At 35.0% G+C, this 19,023-nt stretch overlaps 1 protein-coding gene across 3 annotated transcripts in view; it reads right to left on the bottom strand.

Annotated features, from left to right (window-relative positions):
• spg (dedicator of cytokinesis spg) overlaps window positions 1-19,023 on the bottom strand; it is a 150,233-nt gene that overhangs the window by 19,617 nt on the left and 111,593 nt on the right. For 2 of the 3 annotated variants that reach the window (XM_019044183.2, XM_019044182.2), the window contains exons 17-31: window positions 18,087-18,187; window positions 17,369-17,612; window positions 16,425-16,614; window positions 14,838-14,989; window positions 13,004-13,108; window positions 10,951-11,226; window positions 10,057-10,216; window positions 9,407-9,555; window positions 8,358-8,443; window positions 7,427-7,444; window positions 4,855-5,017; window positions 3,310-3,555; window positions 2,193-2,630; window positions 1,411-1,726; window positions 662-908 (exon numbers count right to left, since the gene is read on the bottom strand). In XM_019044183.2, coding sequence (XP_018899728.2) covers window positions 662-908; window positions 1,411-1,726; window positions 2,193-2,630; window positions 3,310-3,555; window positions 4,855-5,017; window positions 7,427-7,444; window positions 8,358-8,443; window positions 9,407-9,555; window positions 10,057-10,216; window positions 10,951-11,226; window positions 13,004-13,108; window positions 14,838-14,989; window positions 16,425-16,614; window positions 17,369-17,612; window positions 18,087-18,187 — 2,891 coding nt within the window. The remainder of the gene's footprint in view (window positions 1-661; window positions 909-1,410; window positions 1,727-2,192; window positions 2,631-3,309; window positions 3,556-4,854; window positions 5,018-7,426; window positions 7,445-8,357; window positions 8,444-9,406; window positions 9,556-10,056; window positions 10,217-10,950; window positions 11,227-13,003; window positions 13,109-14,837; window positions 14,990-16,424; window positions 16,615-17,368; window positions 17,613-18,086; window positions 18,188-19,023) is intronic. The other variant, XM_019044184.2, reaches the window with a different exon arrangement.

The raw sequence follows: 19,023 nt of genomic DNA, 5'->3' as shown, positions 1-19,023 counted from the left end.
AAATTACATTATTTTACATATAAGCATCAATGTTTACATTACATCCTTGAAACTATCGATACCATCAAAGGGTTTTGAGTGGAGTAGAGTAAGTAGAGTGTGAGTACTAAACAAGAATTGGATTTTCGAACAGCCCTGCTCATTCACCGACAATACTGCCGTTCTAAGGAAGAACGCCATATGAGCCTTCAGACGTTGCCAAGTTTCCTCCAATAAAACTCGAATTTACAGGGAAAATTGCAAATATTATTTTCCAAAATTTTTAGACCATTTTGTACGTAATTTAATTTGAAATATCTGAAAATTTCAAGGAAAAATATGCATAAATGTTATCAAAAAACCATGTTTTACCAAGGGAAATTTGGCAACTCTCGAATGTTCCTACAGCGTTCTTCCTTAGCAGGGCAGAATATTACCAGTTCCATAATCCAGAGGTTTAGAATGTTTGTGCAGTTTAAAGTGAGTGTAAGTGACTGTTACCTTGAATTTCATGAAAACACTAGATTATAAAAAGATATACATAACGGCATACATGAGCGCATCTTTTCTTCATTGAAGATGAGAAGAGTGAAATAGACCATTCATGTTACTTATTCAAAAATGCTAAATTAGTTTATTAAAAAAGAAGTAATTCTAGAGGAATATCATAATGTTTACCCACTTGATAATGCTATCAGCTGGACACTTGCGGATACTTTGCTTCAGCTCAGAAATTCTTTCAACGAGTCTTTTATGAAGTGGCTGAACTCCAGCCGGGGCAAACTTGCCATGAATGATAAGCCCATTTTCAACAATTTCCACCTGCTCCTGGATAAGTGTGTTGAGCTGGTGTACGTGGGGTATCCACTGTGGATTTGCTCGAGAGAACTCCTGAGAGAAGAACGCCTGCTGGTACTTAGCAATACCACCTGCATTGAGAAAATTTCATTTTTAATCAATTAATTGAGTTTTGAACTATTGAGCAAACTGCACAAGCTAGAAGTTGTAGTTCTGACACCAAAAATTTTGACTGGTAAAATTATGTAGATACAAAAGGTGGAACAGGTAAAAAATGTTACACTGAATGCAGAAACTGCAGTTTCTTCAGGATATCAATCATCGCAAATGCCAGAGGCAGTCAAAATATTTTTTAAACATTAAAAACCTTCCATTTTGCTCAGTTATTTCCACTTTAGTCACGTTTACATATTAATCTTTTAACTCATACGTGCAACAGAAATCTTTTAAGCTTCTTTGTTGATGGAAAAAAAAGGCCTTCTGAATATTAATTTTAAACAGTCCAAAAACAACATAATCGTTTTCAATTGCTGTTTATTGAGATGATAATTTCAGTTCATTCAGTTTTCCTAGTACAATTAAAATTTGGGTAGAAACTTTGATGAGATTTATATTTGGTCCAAATTTACTTACCCATCACATTTGCATCAATAATCCCTTGTAATCGCATACTCAATGGATTGATATTTCTACGTGGGTCTGCCATGTACTGGCTTATCAGGTTTCTGAGGTCTTTATTGACATTTTGCATTGTTTCACAGGCGAACCTGACCGGTGGTACCTCTTCCATCGAGCTGTGCACTACCTCAAACCAACGCAAGATGCCAGGCAGTGGAGAAGCAATTGATAAAATTGTTCGTTCCAGCCACAGTGTTTTAAATTCATTTTCTTTGTCGACTGTTCCTTTGTGCATGGGTCTATCCAACTGGAAAGTTCTCACATCATTCACCTGAAAATCAAAGAGGAATTATCAAAATATAATAGTATGAAGAGAGGACTGTTTCTATTTCAGAAGATTTGAGGCCTAGGCTGCAGTCTAAGGCAGCAAATTTTGTTGGGTGGCAAAAAATTGCACGAAGAAAAGAAGAAAGGTGCTGCACCTAACAATACGCATAAAAAATTGGGTTATGTAATTTACTAATGGCATGACCACTTCCAATGACGACAAATCGCAGGGGCGGCAAAATCTTGATGTCCTAGAGTTGTAGGTATGTCAATCCATTTCGTTCGTACAAAAATTTGATTGAGATAAAGGAAAAATTTTTAATGAGCTCTAATACATCGAAATGAGTTTAGACACAATGTCTCAGAGGCACAATATTAGAAAAAATAAGACGAAAAGGGACAATCAATAGATTGATTCTATTTCCACTAGACAATTAGAAGGCATGCGAATACTTTTTGAGAGCACTTACCTGGTAGAATCGAGCAACTTTATCGGGTACAGGGGCCAAGGGTACTCGACAGCTTGGTGGTCCACTTTCTGGAAGAGGTTTCACATTGGTAATCTGAATCCACTGTCCTTCTGACTCAAGAATTGTGTGTGAAGGTGGACTATTTTTCGTCAGAACCTGGGCGCAAGGAAATTCTGTTTGAAGTCGTTGAGTAAAAGCCTCAATCCGCTCATATTCAAGTCCACGATACACAAAGACTTTGTTACGAACAAAGAGTGGGAACGAAAGACCATAGAACCCAACGCGGAAGTACTCTGGCTCTGGGCGCAACTGATGAAGAATGTTGTCGCAGAATTTTGCTTGCGTTTGAAGAATCGAGCTCAGCTTTTGATAATCAAAGAGGCGATGTTCGTACAGGTCAGCTAGCTCCTTACACAGGGGGATACCATTCTCCCAACACTGAAAACACAGAATAAAATTAAAGTAACAGAAAAAAAAGCTACCAAAGAACTACACAGCATTGAGTCCCATTCATTTGACTTTGCCAAAGAGAAACTGTATTCATGATCTCCTGTAAAAGTTAGAAACAAAAGACCGGCTTTTAGACCTTCTTGGCTTTCTTCAAGGCCTACGCTTCCAGTTTTAATCCATCCAATTTAATTAATTAATTATTAATTATTACTAACGAAAGAACGCTACCCTTCCATTTACAATTAAGTACATGGTGATGGAGACAGGGGAACATATGGGTGAGTTGAATGTAATTTTTTTTTTTGGAAATTAGAAAATGGTTGGGGTTTAAAAGGTACCAGTTGTGGGTGCCAATACAACATGAAAAAATGTCAGATCATGACTCCTCCAGTTCCAGCTCATTAGGGTTTTGATTAAATTGGAGTTTATTGATTTGATCATCAATTGGGGTTTGGGTAAACTTGATCCAAAATTTGAATAAAATGAATTTTTTACATCCGAAGAATACATTTTTTCTTCTTTTAAAACTCCTCTAATTTTAACATGAGTATTTTACTCTTTAGTAGTTAAATAAAAATAAATAAAATGTTCCTTGCAAAGAAGAAAAAATTAGAAAGAAAAAGCCTGGAGTGGGCACAGAGGCATTGGAGATGCAAACATCATTTACCTTTCCTTTGTCAAAGTAGTTGATGATTTGATGGTAAAGCTGTTCTTTTCTACGCCATTCAAATGTATTGGGACTTTGCGGGTCATTGGTTAGAGGTGTTTTTGACTCCCAACTTAGAGAATCAGCATACAATTTTAGTGTAAAACCAGCCTCTGTGAAATTGTCGGCAGGACAGTGCAGGTCATGGAGTTTGTAAATGTACCGCAGATACATTTCTTTTCGGTTGATCTCATTCTTGTAGAAATTCTGCAAAAAGAGAGAAGAAAGCTCAAATTTAAAGTAGGAAGAGGAGGAACAATAGGCCATGGATTATTGACACCATAAGTACCAAAAAAGAAAAAAAAGAAAGCCAACCGATAGTACTATATAGGCATGATAAGACAGCATTCCCATAAGGTAGTACACATTAAGTCTTAAAACAGTTTTGGCTCTTTGTCAGACTTCTCCGATTATCTCCGATGAAAATTGAAAATGAAAACAAGAGGAACTTCCACAAAAAAGGTGGTATTCCAACGGTTCATTACAAGTCTCCTCTTCTTGTTCAAGATACAAATCGATGCAGATCAGTCATGCCCATAGACAAGTTTTGAGACCCTACTGAGCATTAGCAGTGGGAGGTTCTCATTGCAGTGTTACGCTGTTAGAAACAACATTGATTACAATCGATCAGGAAGGCAACCGCAGATGTGTTTTCGCTCTAATGGGATCCATCATTAGCGCATTGCAGTTTCCTGATTTTTTTATTCCAAGCTCCGAACACTTGCTCCAACATCGCTGAAACAAAACTGAGGTTTGGGCAAGCAGCCATAAAAGTAAGCAAACTTACCACCATCTGGAAAGCATTTTATCTAGCAGCACCTGTATCTGACTCGGCAGGTCATCCCTACAATGAGCCAGAGTAGGCATAGAACCTCACTTTTATAGCCTAGATTTTACTCCAATGAATTTATTTCCCTTTAAGATGAGTATACAGGCACCAAAGACTATGAATTTACATCAACGTCTCTGTCTCTAATTTGAGAGATGCTCAATACCCACTCTCGCGTTTATTATAACTTCTGTATTGTGCATAAATAAATAAACATATAACTGCAAAATGGCAAGTGATTTTTTGGACCAAATTTCATCATCCTTCTTTTTCTCTAAAACATTCAATGAAACAGACCCAAGTAGCATTTTTCAACGAAAAAATCGCGATATTTTGAAATTAAGTTGCAATTTTTTTATGATTTTTTTTGGCGATAAAATCGCTAGGATCATCAACATCTAAGCGATTATCCTTGATCTTGTCGCAATTTTACCTCCATAAAATTGCATTCTACAAAATCGAAATTTTATCTGAATATATTTCGATTTATTGTTTGATAATATTGTGATAAATCGCAATTTTATTGCAAATTCATGAAATGAAATCGCAATTTTTTATCTGATAATATTGCGATTATTTGACATTGATAAAATCACGATACCTTTTCTGATCCAATCGCAACTTATCGTAATCACTACTACTTGGGAGAGAGGCATTCTAAAAATAAAGGCACCTACCAACAAATTTACGGTACAAGACATTCGTTTGTCTCTGTTTTCATTTCCTTGGATGACACTCCGATAATCTAACAATCGTTCCAACAATCGTGTCACAGAGCTAATAAATGCAGATCCTGTTTCTTTCCATGAGGGATCTTCGCTTTGAACTCTATCCAAGAGACTGCAAAACATGAAAAATTTAGCAATAAAATTTGAACATACATAAATAATTTACAAGTAAAGTACCCAGAAGTCAGATCATTACTCCTTTTTATACTTGATACACATTGGTGGACGAAAAAATATTTTAAATTAATTACGTTTATTCCAACAGGACAAATATAATTTGAGCAGGCTCTTGCAATTCTGCCATGCTAAGGAAAAACGCCGCATGAATCTTCAGGCATTGCCAAATTTCGTTAAAATGCGAATTTATTGGGAAAGTTGGGATTATTATTTTTCCAATTTTTTGGAAAATTTGCTCGCAATTTTATCTAAAATGTCTGAACATTTCAAAGGAAAATATGTATAACTTTCCTTCAAGTACATAATTTTTTCCAGAGAAATTTGGCAACTCTCGAATGTTTATACATACAGCGTTATTCTTTAGTGCGGCAGAATTACTGTTAGCATTAATGTTTTACCTTTAATTTGCCTTTTGCACTATCACATGTAACATACGATGCAATGAATTGCTAGGTTGTAAATTATTGATACTGTATCGGAGAGCTGTACATGTTGCCGATCTATGAATTGAAGGGGCTCTCTCATAGAAATTTATTGAGATGAAATAAAGATAAGTTCCAATTTTCCTTTGCAAAATGAATTGCCCACCTTCTTCACACATGGAACTCATTTCACCAATTCTAAATTCTATGATAGGAAGGTAGTAATTTCATTGCATTAAATTAAAATTTTATTTCAATACTTTTTTTTTGGTGAAATGCTACTTTGAAACTGAGCATTACATCATCAAAATTGGAGATATTTCAATCAAAGGGAACTACATCCATTGGACTTGGGTCCTAAGACTTACACACAGGACTGGTACATGCTTGATAGGGCCCATGTTACAGTGGAAATGCTTATTGATGTAAGGTCATCCAAAAAAGAGGCAGCTCGACTTGACTTTTTCAGTGTTTACACAGTGATTACAAAATTTTCATTTTTTTAAAAAATTCTGACAATTTTTCAGTTTTTTTCAATACGCGACTCAATGATCATTCAGAAAAAATAATTAGAAAACATGAGAAAAGTATGGCAAGGACGCAACTGAAGATTATTGAAATTAAGAGACGTTTTCCCGACCTATGCAAAGATTTTTTACAACAAATCATTGAAAAAAGATGGAACTCAATGAAAAATACCTGGCTTTGCAAGCTTAACATTACTAGTTGATAAAAGAAACATGAAAGAAACGGCGAAGGCAAGAGGGCAAAATCTACATATTCCTCAACTAAGGTCAATCATACTAACTCATCATTATGTAAGAATAGAATTAGCAAGACAATCAAAATTAGGAATAGCCAAATAAAAACACACACACACATACGCACCCTGACAAGATTTGAACTTCACTTGGAAAACACACATATTCAGGAGAGTGGGCTGACTTAAGCTTGTCCATGTAAAATAGGGCTCACAATTATTGTACATTTTCCTCGGGATATAATTGAGATGTCAATATAAACTCTTTTTTTTGAGCGTTCCTATATGCTTTTAAAATTTAACTTTTGAAAATTGCGTGGAAAACTTTCAATTTTTTTACTACAAAAAGTTCTAAAAAAAAAAAAATTGTTCTTCAATATCTATATAAAAAAAAAAAAACTCTTCGGGTGTTGGTGCAAAAAACCACTCCAAATAAATAAATGAAGACCAAAATCATTAAGTTTCAGGAAAGTCGACATGGAAAAGAATAGAGCTACATTGTGGTTCATGACTTGGCCTCCTGAATTGCAAACTGTGGCTAGTGCAGTCATTAGAACTGAACTAACTGAGTCTCAATAAGAAAGTACACTCAATTAAATGATGCCAAAAACTCAAAATATAAAATTTTTGAAAAAATCGAACGTCCACTCACCTAAAGAAATAGAAAAAGTACAAAAAAAAACTGAACTAAAATAGAACGAAAAATGGTGAGAGAAAAGGAAAAAGATTTTTTGGTTGGATTTTTCTTGTTGTGGATAATTTGCAGAGCCTGACATACCTAAATTATATCCATCTGAGTATCAATCTATCATATTGTATCAGAAGCTGTTGGATGAAGAGAGAAGTGTAAATAGAAGCGTCTTTTTCCACATAATGAAAAAAATCCCACTAACTGTTTCTCATGTTTAAATAGTAAATGAATGCTTATGACACAAAAACTTCTAGATCATTCATATCTCTTCCTATTCATTCATATATCTTCTGTTCTTCTGCTGTCCTTTAGACCCTTCTTTGAGAATTTTGCCTTTTTCCATTCCATCTCTCCACAAAGACGCCTTGCATTAACGCTACCTTACAATGTATAGTCCGAAAGATATTTGATGCAAGTTCAAAACTAGAATGAAAATAGACATGCAAAAACGAATTGAAAAGAAAGACTTACACAGCACTCAAATGCTCCCTGAAGGATTGAAAAAGAAAAAAAAGCATGATATTAATGAAGCTTAAATGTTTTTTAGAACAGAGAAGTTGGAGGAAAATTTTAGCACAGGTTAGTAAGAGGTGAAAACAGTCGCGAGAGGGGTCAAGTTTTATTGATTTGATTAAAAAGAACAGGGGTGTGGATTTCTGATATGTTTGCGCTTTTTTCATTAAATATGTTTGCAACTTCAGAGATATGAAAATGTAATTTATGACAGAAATTGATCGAATGTCGTATTCTTTCCCATTGTAGGGATAAGAGATAATTCCTTCAGCATAAACCCAACAAGTGTTGGGACGTGGATTTGGGATTCGGTGTCAAAATGCTCGAATCCGAATCCGCATATCCTCCGACTTTTCTAAATTTGCACCATGAATCCGAATCCCCAAGATTCTCGAAGGTTCTCGAATAGCGCCAAATATCGATATTGTCTCTCGATCTGAAATATCCACTCATTCCAGACAATAAATATAGGTATAAATACTCGCCCTGTCGAGATATCGCAACCAGTATTTGTTTATCTGCATAATAAATAAAAAAAAGTACTGAGTTTTTGAAAAGTGAAGGATTTGCAATGGATCTGGATTTGGATTCGAAAGTTAGAATTTCGGATTCGGGTAAATTTAGAACTCAACCCAACACTAGTCCTAATCCAGAATCTAAAATTCTGCAAAGCAAGAGATTATACTTTAAAACTTCCAATGACCGTGGCTGTTCTAAGAGAAGTAAAGCATCTATTCTTTCTCAGATTCCATCGAAGTAGAAAAATATACTACAGAATAAAGTTTAAAATATGCACCTTGTTCTTATGACATGATGAATTCGCGAAATTTACTGGAAATATTAGATTAAACAAGGGGGAAATTTTTTAAGGATACAATATCACACTCACATAGTATTGAAAAGCTGCCTGTACTCATCATCACCTTTATTTTCACTGATTAAAATATCAAGTTTGTCAATGAGCTCTGACTCCACCTGAAACAGGACAAAAAGTGTGAAAAATACACCTTTTTAAACAGGTTAAATCATTTCCTTTCTCGTCGTTTCTTCCGCTTTGCAACGCAAATAGTAGTCGGATCAAATTGCCTAGGCCATTCAAAAGCAATTGTATGACCTGGGTGAACGGTGAGTGGCCTTAGAAAAATCCAAGAATGTGAGTTCTTTTGAATGTCCCAGATTTATGGAAAATGTCAGGTTACTACAAAAACCAGCATCCTAAGAAAACTGGCCTGCAGACGACATCCTCCAGGAATTACTTCTCACAAACTTGAGTATGGATTTGATGTACAAGCTGCAGCAACAAATTCAGCATTCAACGGCCAGGGGTTCCTCCCCCAATTTTCAAGAAGCCCACATGGCTAATGGGCCAGTTGCGCTGGTAACGGAATTGTTTTTTGATGCTTGATTCTTGTAGGTCAACTGAAAATAAGACGATCTATCCAAAAAGTAACTTTCTGCGTTGAATATTAAGAGTGATATCGTCCTTTGAAAAGTCGGGTTTTTGACGTCATCCACCATGGTAGTGCATAACAAGGTATGCACTGCCGATGGATGACGTCATAAATCGAGTTTTTAAAGGCGCGATATCTCCAAAAATATTCAACATAGAAAGTTGCTGTTTGGACAGATCTTATTTTTTGTTGATCTGCAAGAATAAAACATTACAACACGAATCTGTGACCAGCGCAACTGACCTATTCCATCCTTATTACCCCAGTGCAGCCCCAGGTGACCAGTTTACAAGCTGATTATCAATTACCTGGGTGGTTAAATAGCCTGCAACAAGTTTAAATTTTGAGCTAGGAATGATTAAAATCATGAGTTCATGATCAAAACAAGCTAAGTAATTCTCTCACATAGTGTGTAGGAAGTTGAAGTTTCATTATGTTTGAAAGAAAATTTAGTCTTAGGTTGATAAGATTTTAGAAAGCTTCATACTTGTTTAAAATTTCCATGAGCTCTCTGTTCGCACTCCATCATATCAAAAAATATGTGAAGAGTAGCTTTGCGCAATTTTGATTCAGGTACTAAAGTCACTTCTAGAAACGGTCCGACCATGGATGGAATAAAGTTAATTTTGTGCTCTCCTGAAACAAATGACAAAAAGATTTAGCACTTTAAACTAAAATTTAAATTCCTATCCTTTAATTTATTCGCTGGATTTTCAGCTATTTATCTCCTAATCGCTGTAATCAAAAAAAAAAAGGAAAGAAGATAAAAAAGTGGGAAGATCCAATCAATATTGTCTAATGAGGCTAATTGTCAAAAAATTCTCAGCTGACTCATCAAATTTATACGAAAAAAAAATCTTGTGACATTATAGATTTCCTTGAATAAAATTAAACCTTAAGTTTTAATTTCAGAGTAACACAACAATTCTTCATTCTGATAATGCTTTGAGATTCGTATCTGGTTCAAGCTTGCGTTCCACTGGGAAACTGAAGAATATTGAGAGGGGAGTTAAATAAGTCTTGGGGTAGAATTCAATCCTCAGAGTGAAGTATTAGGATTTGAATGAGGTTAGATTCTTACTCCGTAGCTACTTTTCATGAACGTTTTTCTCTTAAAGGCAACTGAATAGTGCTTACCTAGTTTGGACCAGACTGAGAGAATTTGGAAGCCCATTAAAACACGCATATCACCGTACTTCTCAATTATTTTCTCCCGCTTTACATCACTGAATTTCTCCAATTGTAAAGAGGGTTGCGTTAGGAACTCTACTGCTAAATTGAAATAGTTGCTCCACACCTGTAACATTCAAACATATTGAACTCATTGTTTCGTCGTATTTTTACAGAGGGAATCCAATTTGGTACTTACAAGATTTGACCAAACATACACATTTGGTGTTTTAATTTTGTTGAAAAATGTTTTATCATGAGGATGCTATGAACTCTTTCATTAAAACGCTGGCAAACGAGTGAGAGTGCATAAAAGGCACCTTTTTAGATTAAACATGCTCATTTTTGCATAATCACTTTCTGTTTTTAGCTTTTGTTCCAGTTGAAGACGGGCAAGGAACCAAGCTAAAATGACCTGTCGGTGTTACTTTACTAATTTTAGTTATGTTCAACCTGTCTTTTCAATGTTTTTATTTTACTTGACAGTTCACACACTGGCCGCTATGCAGCCCAATCCCTGGGGCACTGCGTACCCCAGGGGCCCGCTTCGTGACTAGCGAAATCGTCAAAACCGCACGTGGTTAGTGAGCAAACAATTTTTATTGAGTAACAAAACGATGTTTTGAGGACAAATTTCCTGCCAAACAATATTCTTGATGACTTTCTCCTTACTCTGAATTTTGATTCCTTCTTCGGAATTCGACCTGTGGACCGTCTTACTCTTCTCCCACGCCCTATCCATCGAGCATCTTTAAAATGATTTTATTAGAATAGAGAGGATTTTTGACGGTAAAAAAACTACCCCTTCTCTCTGAAGGGAAATTAAACTTAGCAAATTTAAGAGGTACAAACAGTACAGACCTGATTATCGAAGTGGTACCTAGATTCCAGGAAACAAAACACAAGAGGCTGGGAAAGCTCTTTCAGTGTTGCTAAAATTACAGAATTAGTCATCATTCTCATAATGAGCCAATCAGACGGGAAGACATCTTGCCGAATGAGATCTCGGAAAACAAGGAATATGCGTAACAGAAAATCTTTCAGGGGCTTTCGGTCCGCTAGTTCCTCCCACAGCCGCTTGTAATGAAATTCGTCCAGCAGTTGAAGTAATGCTATAAGGCACGCCACCAGACACCCCTGGAAAATAATCCATTTAGATTAGTTCCACTAAAGGGGAAAAAATGGAGAATTCTCAAAAAGCATGGATCAAAATTTGATCATCACATAAAAACTGTTTAGGTTCTATATTTTTTTACAAGAAGAGAATAGTGAGCAAGTAAAAATTGGTTTAAATATTAGCGGCAACAAACAACAGGTTCTGACCAAAAGAAAAATAAGGCGTCAACTCAAACATAATTATATTGTTGATAAAAATATAATTTCATTACTGTATCATGTAGAGAGGCAAACAAAGAGTATTTAAATTTAAGCCAGAGTAATTGCACATGACAAGGTTTGATATTTTATATATTATAATATATTTGATTATTGATAACAGATTATTGATTATTATATTAAAATTTGATATATTCTATGAGAAACATATTTCCCTCACATCTTCACCAATGTTATTTTACCAAAAATTTTGATCCCTCTGCGTTGCCTAAAAATGATTTCAATTTGGTTCTCATTTCAGATAATTAATAATTTTTGTCAATAAAATCGGTTGAAATCTGGACTTAGTCAATTTTTTAGAGAGGCCAAAATGAACTACACCCTACCGGAGCATTTTAGGTAAAACCTGGAAGTTATGGTAATGATTCATAATTTTCTCAAGCTACGGAACCTTAGGCGCGTCTGTCCGCGGCGCCCTGGATGCCAGCGGAAAACTCTGCTGCCGAGTCGAGGGCGAGAAGACGCTAACATTTTGGAGCACGGCACCTTAGGAGCGGAATTCGTGGATTTTTTCCGCTCTGTCCGCTGTCAATTTCTCGAATTTTCGTTGAACAGACAGTATGCTTTGAGCCACGAAAATGGCTGGACGCGCTTTTTTTAGGAGGGTGTGGATTCAATCGACAAAAATCGACCGAAAAATAAAAACATGAATCGATCGACACGGATTCGATGGACAAATTATTAAAAAACCGGTGTCGATTCGATCGACATGAATTGATCGGAAAAAAACGTGAATTGATCGACGAGAAATGATTGACAATTAATTAAAAAAAAACCTGGTATCAAGTCAATCGACATGAATCGATCGAAACACCAAAACGTGAACCGATCGACGTAATTCGATCAACTCACAGCTTGGTCGATCGATTCACGGGTTTGTCGATCGATTCACGGGTTTGTTGATCAACTCACAGGTTTGTCGATCGACTCATAGGTTTGTCGATCTATTCACAGGTTTGTCGATAGACTCACACGTTTGTCGATCGATTTACGGCTTTTGTCGATCGATTCACGGGTGGGTCGATCGATTCACGGCTATTATCGATCAATTCACGGCTTTTGTGATCGATTCGTGGGTTTGTCGAACTAACCACATTCAAAAATCGGTAGGAAAGGCAGCGGACTGAGCGGAATTTGTCGGCGTCTTCCATCGGCGTTTTCCGCAGCGTCTCTCCGCCGCTAAGGTGCCGTCCCCGCGCAAAATCATTAGACAGATTTATCGGCGTCTCTCCGCGGCGTCCAGGACGCCGCGGACAGACGCGTTAAGGTTCTGTACCTTAAATCCCACACTATGTTATTCTAAGTTGACAAGTTTGACAAATGGTTTTAAGTTTGTTCACAAAAAATCTAAATTACACATCAGAAATTCTACTACAGATTTGATTTTAGTGTTGTGAGGTGTCCTTTAAAAAGATTCTTAGAACATAGAGGAGAGATTATGAAAGTCCTAATAGATTTTCAACAGGGTAACAAAGCCAATGAAAAATATTACTTTGAAAGATGAACTACCAATACTTACCAATACAGGAGAGGATCTGTCAATTATGATCAGGACTGTTTGAATCAACATATCCAGAGTACTGAGGCATATAATTTCCACATCATGATGGAAACAATTATTCACCTAAAAAAGCAAAACAAAAAAATGATAAATTCAAATTAACGGAGAACAAGTTTTCTGAAGTCAGCAGTATAACTTCACTGAGTTGCCTTTTAAGACTGAAGGCGGTTTGATTCTAGACAATTTTTTTTTTTTTTTTTTTCATAATGGTAATCTAGGAAAGCCTCTTTACAAATTTTTAACAAAAATTAACCTCCTTGGGAAAAATTCTCTTCCTAGACAAACATATGAGCCGCATTTTGTTCAAATTAATATATACGGTACTCTCTCTCCATAATAACACTTGTTGTAACAAAAAATTCTCTATAATGAAGGAACTGTTTGGTCCCTGAAACTTTCATTGTTTGTTGAGCGCCGCTTGTAATGAGACAATTCGTTCTCTACACCAATAAATTGTTCAATCCCTTGCCAATTCGTTGCAGAGGGAGAGCAAGGTATCTTAATTATTTCCACCTATAGGAATTATAATCTTGACTGATGTCTAAATAAAATGTGTGAAAAGAAAACCTGTAAGGCAAGCAGTTTAAAAAGCCGAAACTTGAAATTGACTAATTCATACAGAGGAGCTTAATTCATAGCAACAGTAAATCAGACAATCTTTGCCCAGGCTGCCAGTTTTGTGGTATCAACTTCTCCTTTTGAAAGAGTCTTAAGTAACTCCTAATGATTCACGTTGCCAAATTTCAATGCATAAAATAAAATCTAATTTGTTTAATGGATGTTCAGCTGAAGTATATTTTACTATATATAAGTTTTTCTAATGCATTTTATCATTCCGCGTGATACATGCTGCAATTGTCTCTTAGCATGAATGACATGCACAAACAGCAGATGGCTACGCACTCTCATTTATTTTATTTTTTTGATGGAGCCAGTAGCTGTAAAAATAATTACAAAAACTTTCAAAGAAAAGGCTACAAGAAAATCTTAAAATTAAGGCAGGCTAGCAGGGCTTAAACGTGGTGAAATATTCATTACAGCTTCAAAAGTTTGGTGCCGCTCATTACTACAGGATATGAATAAAATAGTGAAGCTATGTGTTCATTAGTGTGAGCTTATTATGGCCGTACCATCAAATCAAATTCTGATTTTCTTAATTGATCACAGAGTAATTATCAATGCATCTTTACTGAAGACTTGCACTATAAATTTATCATCACGACAAAGTTTCTCTTGTCCCTTCGGCAATGCAAACAAAATTCTGTATGCATTTCATTGAGAATTTTTACATGATATTGTAATGATCCTCTTTTTTATGAATAAGCTAATCACAGAAGAATATATAGATACTAGTGAGCAAATTTTTACATTTAGTTTAGAACCAGCTGTAGTAGGAAGTGTCAACATTTTGAAGCCGCCAATGAAGATATCACTAAGATTGAGCCTTACCAGCTTTTTGTAAATTTTAGATCTTCTCATGGCCTTTCTTTGCAAGCTTTTATAATTTTTTCTTTAATTTTAAGTAGTCTTTCATTGCATGAACGATGAGAATCCATGAGAATGCTGTTTGTGCAAGTCATTCATGATGAAAGATTACAGCAGCAAGAAAATATTATGATTATAAATGATTATTACTTTAAGATTATGCAAACTATGATATGAGTGTGTAGCATATTCCAACTACTCGATGAAGAATAAAACCATCGAAAGTACATTTGCAGCCAAAAAGATGGAAAAGAGTGACTACTTATTTTAAAGAGATTCTTTATACTTAGTGATTATTTGATATTACCTTTCCTCCTTCATTTATCTGCTGTCGCTTCTGTTGGTAAAGGAATGATAAAATTTCGCCTAATATTTCAGCACAGAGTCGAAGCTCATCTCGATGAGCTAAATGTATTCTTAAATGTTTGCAACAGGTAGCCAGTAGGATACTGCGAGACTCTGAAACAATTCCGCAAAGGAATGAAAATATTGTTGGTTGCGGCCCTTGGTTGCATGAATAAATTGCGGATTTTGGAAAAAAATATATATTGTGTTAATATTGGAATTATGGAAACACATGGGGTCCCTAAGTTATCCCAGAGAGACTTTTTTTCTGGAGCTTTAAAAGTGTCATCTTGAATTGGACAAGTTTCCGATTTTCTTAATTTTTAGTATGTGGTTTGTAAAAGTACTTTATTCCACAAGAGACAAAGAGGAAGAGTTTTGTAGAAGATGGATGGAGATAGGTTTAGAATTTTCACTGGGGGTCACTTAATAAAATATGAAAAAAGAAAAAAAATCTCACTAATTATTGAGTCCTCCTTCTCAATTCAACTGTTACTAAAAAGGACCACTAGACAAGGTGCAAATTTAAGCATTATTATAAATAAACTTCCCATCAAAATTTCATGTAGAACAAGATTTATGCAGCGAAAATCACTGATATTAACTCCCAATCAGGATATTAACGTCTTTTGATGCATGAATTCAAATTCCCTGCTTATAGAGGAAAGAATAATATACTTGAGTTAAACACACTTTAAACGTTACCATGACGGTCTCTGTGGTATGAAAATATGACAACCTTAATCTTGGCACTTCGGCTCCGCTATTGAGAATTTTTATGGTTCAAACAACACAAAGTTGGCAAGAAACACTGCTTGATGGAGAGGCCTACCAAAACCGTTCTAGTGCGCGCTTTGATTCAATTGAACTCTCGTTTTTCTTGTGAGCAACTGTCTCAAATTTTTCGTGACCAATGCTAAATAAAAACGTTATTATCTTGGTTTGGAGTCACCATCAGATATTTTTGTTGAACCAATCATGTACTACATGAAACTTTGGAGAGGAAAAATGTATGATAATACTTAAATTCCTACTTCGACACGTGATCCATCGGGAGGGAATTAGGTAGAGCATTTTACTCGTGATGGACATATGTCAAATACCTTTTGGTACCCAAACTTACCAATGGAGCAACTGATTTGAATGGTGCTAGCAGACAGAGAAAAATAGCCCAATTAATACATTGGTTTTCTTACATCCCATTAATTTTTTAAAGAGAAAATGACCAAAAATATATGAAAATAAAAATATAGATTCATACCTTCTCCAATATGAAGGAACTCTGAAATACCTGCAGTCTATTAAGAGGAAATTATAACATAACATAGTAGAAAGATGCATAAAAAATACATCCTTCTTTCAATTTCTACTATTTGTACTGAAAGCAAGTCTAATTTGCCATCTTCTAGAAATATTTGTTGTTTCTCACGGCGTCTACACGAATCATTTTTTCTATAAGTTTTGATACGAAAAAAAGGGGGGATTTTTTTACAGTGATTCCTCCTATCAGTAAATTAAAATAATATGAAGCTAAAAACCATATGCTTACCGTCTTCTTTGAATAATTTTCCTGAGATCATGTTTTTGATGGCGACAAGTTTGGCTTGAACAAGTTGCAATGGAATGTCTCGAACAGACAAGCTCTCCAGAAGAGAGCAAGCTAATGAAGTAACTTCTAAAATTGGTAAGACTAAAACTAACTGGTCATAGACAGCACTGATACCGTACAAAAGAGCTATCTGTAACATGAACAAAGGGGATTGCGAGTAAGGAATAGGAAAAGTTAAGGTTCATAAAAACAATTTCATTATTTATGATGGATTCGGAATCAAGAAATCCTAGTTCTACACACTTGCATTTTTCACCTTTTCTACAAAAAAAGTAATTGATGAAGATTTCTAGAACTACCAGCAGGAGAAGTGAGTGGCTTGGAGGACAAGGCGCATAAGTGCAGTTTTTGAAAAAATTGAAGATATTAATGATTTCAAGTAAGCCTAGCCTAAATACATATTCTGTGAAAAATGTTCTCCTAAAATTCCAATTTTTAAGCATAAAAAAGTCAGTTTGAGCTTTCTTTCCGCCATAAGGATCCGTGTTATTTTGAAATTTCAAACCAGCATTTCTTAAAATAGTAAAAACTACACTGATGCGCCTTGTCCTCCAAGCCCTTCAAATGTCTACAACTTCCCAAGTTTTGGACAGAAGGACTTTCAAAATTCCTGGCGAGTTTCCTTCATACTCCTAAAAAATATTTTGTTTTTCTATATGAACGAGGAACATATGTACTTTGGCAAGAGATTTAAAATTGAAGATTTACAAAAAATGTAAGCAGAACTTTACTTCATAAAAAATTTTAATGACGAAAAATTGATTTATTTTCCTGTTTCTATTATTCAAGAGAATAGTCAACTCTTCATTCAAAAACATCAACTAAATTTCTAAATTCTTAGAGTCAAATTTTAATATTAGAGAAAATAAAAAAAAAAAAATTACCTGAGTAGGAAGAATGACATCATAAGTGACGGTTAGCATTTTATTCAATGCTGAAAAAACTAAAAGTAAATCTCTCCTGAAATTGTCCTCATACAATCCACCCGTGGATTGAGAAAACAGCAATCTAGAATGAATTATAAACTTAAAAATATATTCTAGAGACCGGAAGCATTTTTGGATTGGTTCTTGCTTTTCAGTTGAGCTAACCCAGTCTGCACAGTGCTGAACACTGCTCAGTAAGCCCCTGAAAAATGAAAAAAAAATTATTCAAACATGGAACAAGGAAATGTATTTTTGTATTCATTTAATATTTTTGGTCTTTAGTTGTCCTCTAAACTGAACAACTCCCCTACCAAATATATTTTTCATGGCTTGAGGAGGCTTTAAAGTATTAAAAATGACGGTGCATATGGCTCATGGAGTGTTAGCTGTAATTGTTTTTATTCTTGTTTAAAGAGGGTCTTGGTTTTGCTCTTTCATTCAGTAAGAATTCAAACCGATGATATTCAAAATTTTTGGAATGTACAACTAAGAAAAGGTAAGTTATTGCCCTTGCTGTTTCCACACAAAGTCTATCGTTTCCACTTCGACTGCCCTAGATTCAGCTATGAATGTTGTATGCCACACGTTTAAAATCACTTAAAGAAACTGATAAAATGGTGGTCAACTTTTTCAAGAAAATATGGGATGAAAAGAAAAAAAGAAAAAAAGTACTTACTTATAGACTAGAGCAGCAGCAAAGTGACCTTTGATGTAGGCATCCATGACAGGTTTGAAATGTTCAAATTTGCTGTCGTAGAGCAAACTAAAAATACTAACCTGTGAGGAGAGCAAAATATTGAAAAGGTTACAGGATATAAGAAAACATGTATCTCCTTCACCAAATGGCAGTGACATTATTTTACTTACAGGTTCCTAATCAAAAGGCTTCCTTTGAAAAATGATTGTTATTATGATATATTTTACAAAAAAAAAATTGAAATCCTTTAAGTGAATCAATCTTTAGTACAATTTCAAAAAAAGTTGAGGTCTAGTTGTTTAATTACTAGTACTATAATTTTGGTGTTGGGAGGCCATCCATATGCGGAGGTCTGATCTCAAGAAGTTTCTCCAAACTCATCTGCCTTTCATTGTATTTGCCCCTTTCTTTTTAGCCGAAAAGAAGAGCATTTTATTTTTGATACAAAAATGTTTTGCTCGCAAACGAAATGTCATTAACGAATGGTTCATTAATTCTAATCCTTCCACGCAACTTATCATTGCTAAAAAGTCCTTTTAATGCTGATACAGTTAAAATTAAATGCTAGATAACATGAGGCCTAAGCTCAGAATTGAATATTATAACATTATCAACTTATTGACAAGATTGTGGAGAAAATACAATACCAACACTTTTACTAAAATAATGTCTTCTGTCCTTGTTTTAAATAGAAAACAAACTGAGTGAACAATTTTGATTTTCCAGGCACTTGCCGTTTTTTCATTTCATACAAAGTAATATCACAGGAAAGTTGAAGAATATTTGGTGCATAAAATAAATTTATTTTATACATCGACCGTATCTTTTCCAGTTTTTTTTTTTTTTTTTTAATAGAAAAGTTCATCACGTACAATACTTACCTCGTAAAAATGATGCTACTTCATACATAAACAAA

This window comes from Bemisia tabaci, chromosome 1 (genome assembly GCF_918797505.1).
Source record: "Bemisia tabaci chromosome 1, PGI_BMITA_v3".
NCBI classification, from domain to species: Eukaryota; Metazoa; Arthropoda; class Insecta; order Hemiptera; family Aleyrodidae; genus Bemisia; species Bemisia tabaci.
Note: the sequence above shows the minus strand (reverse complement) of the source record. Positions and strands in the feature narration are given on the sequence as shown.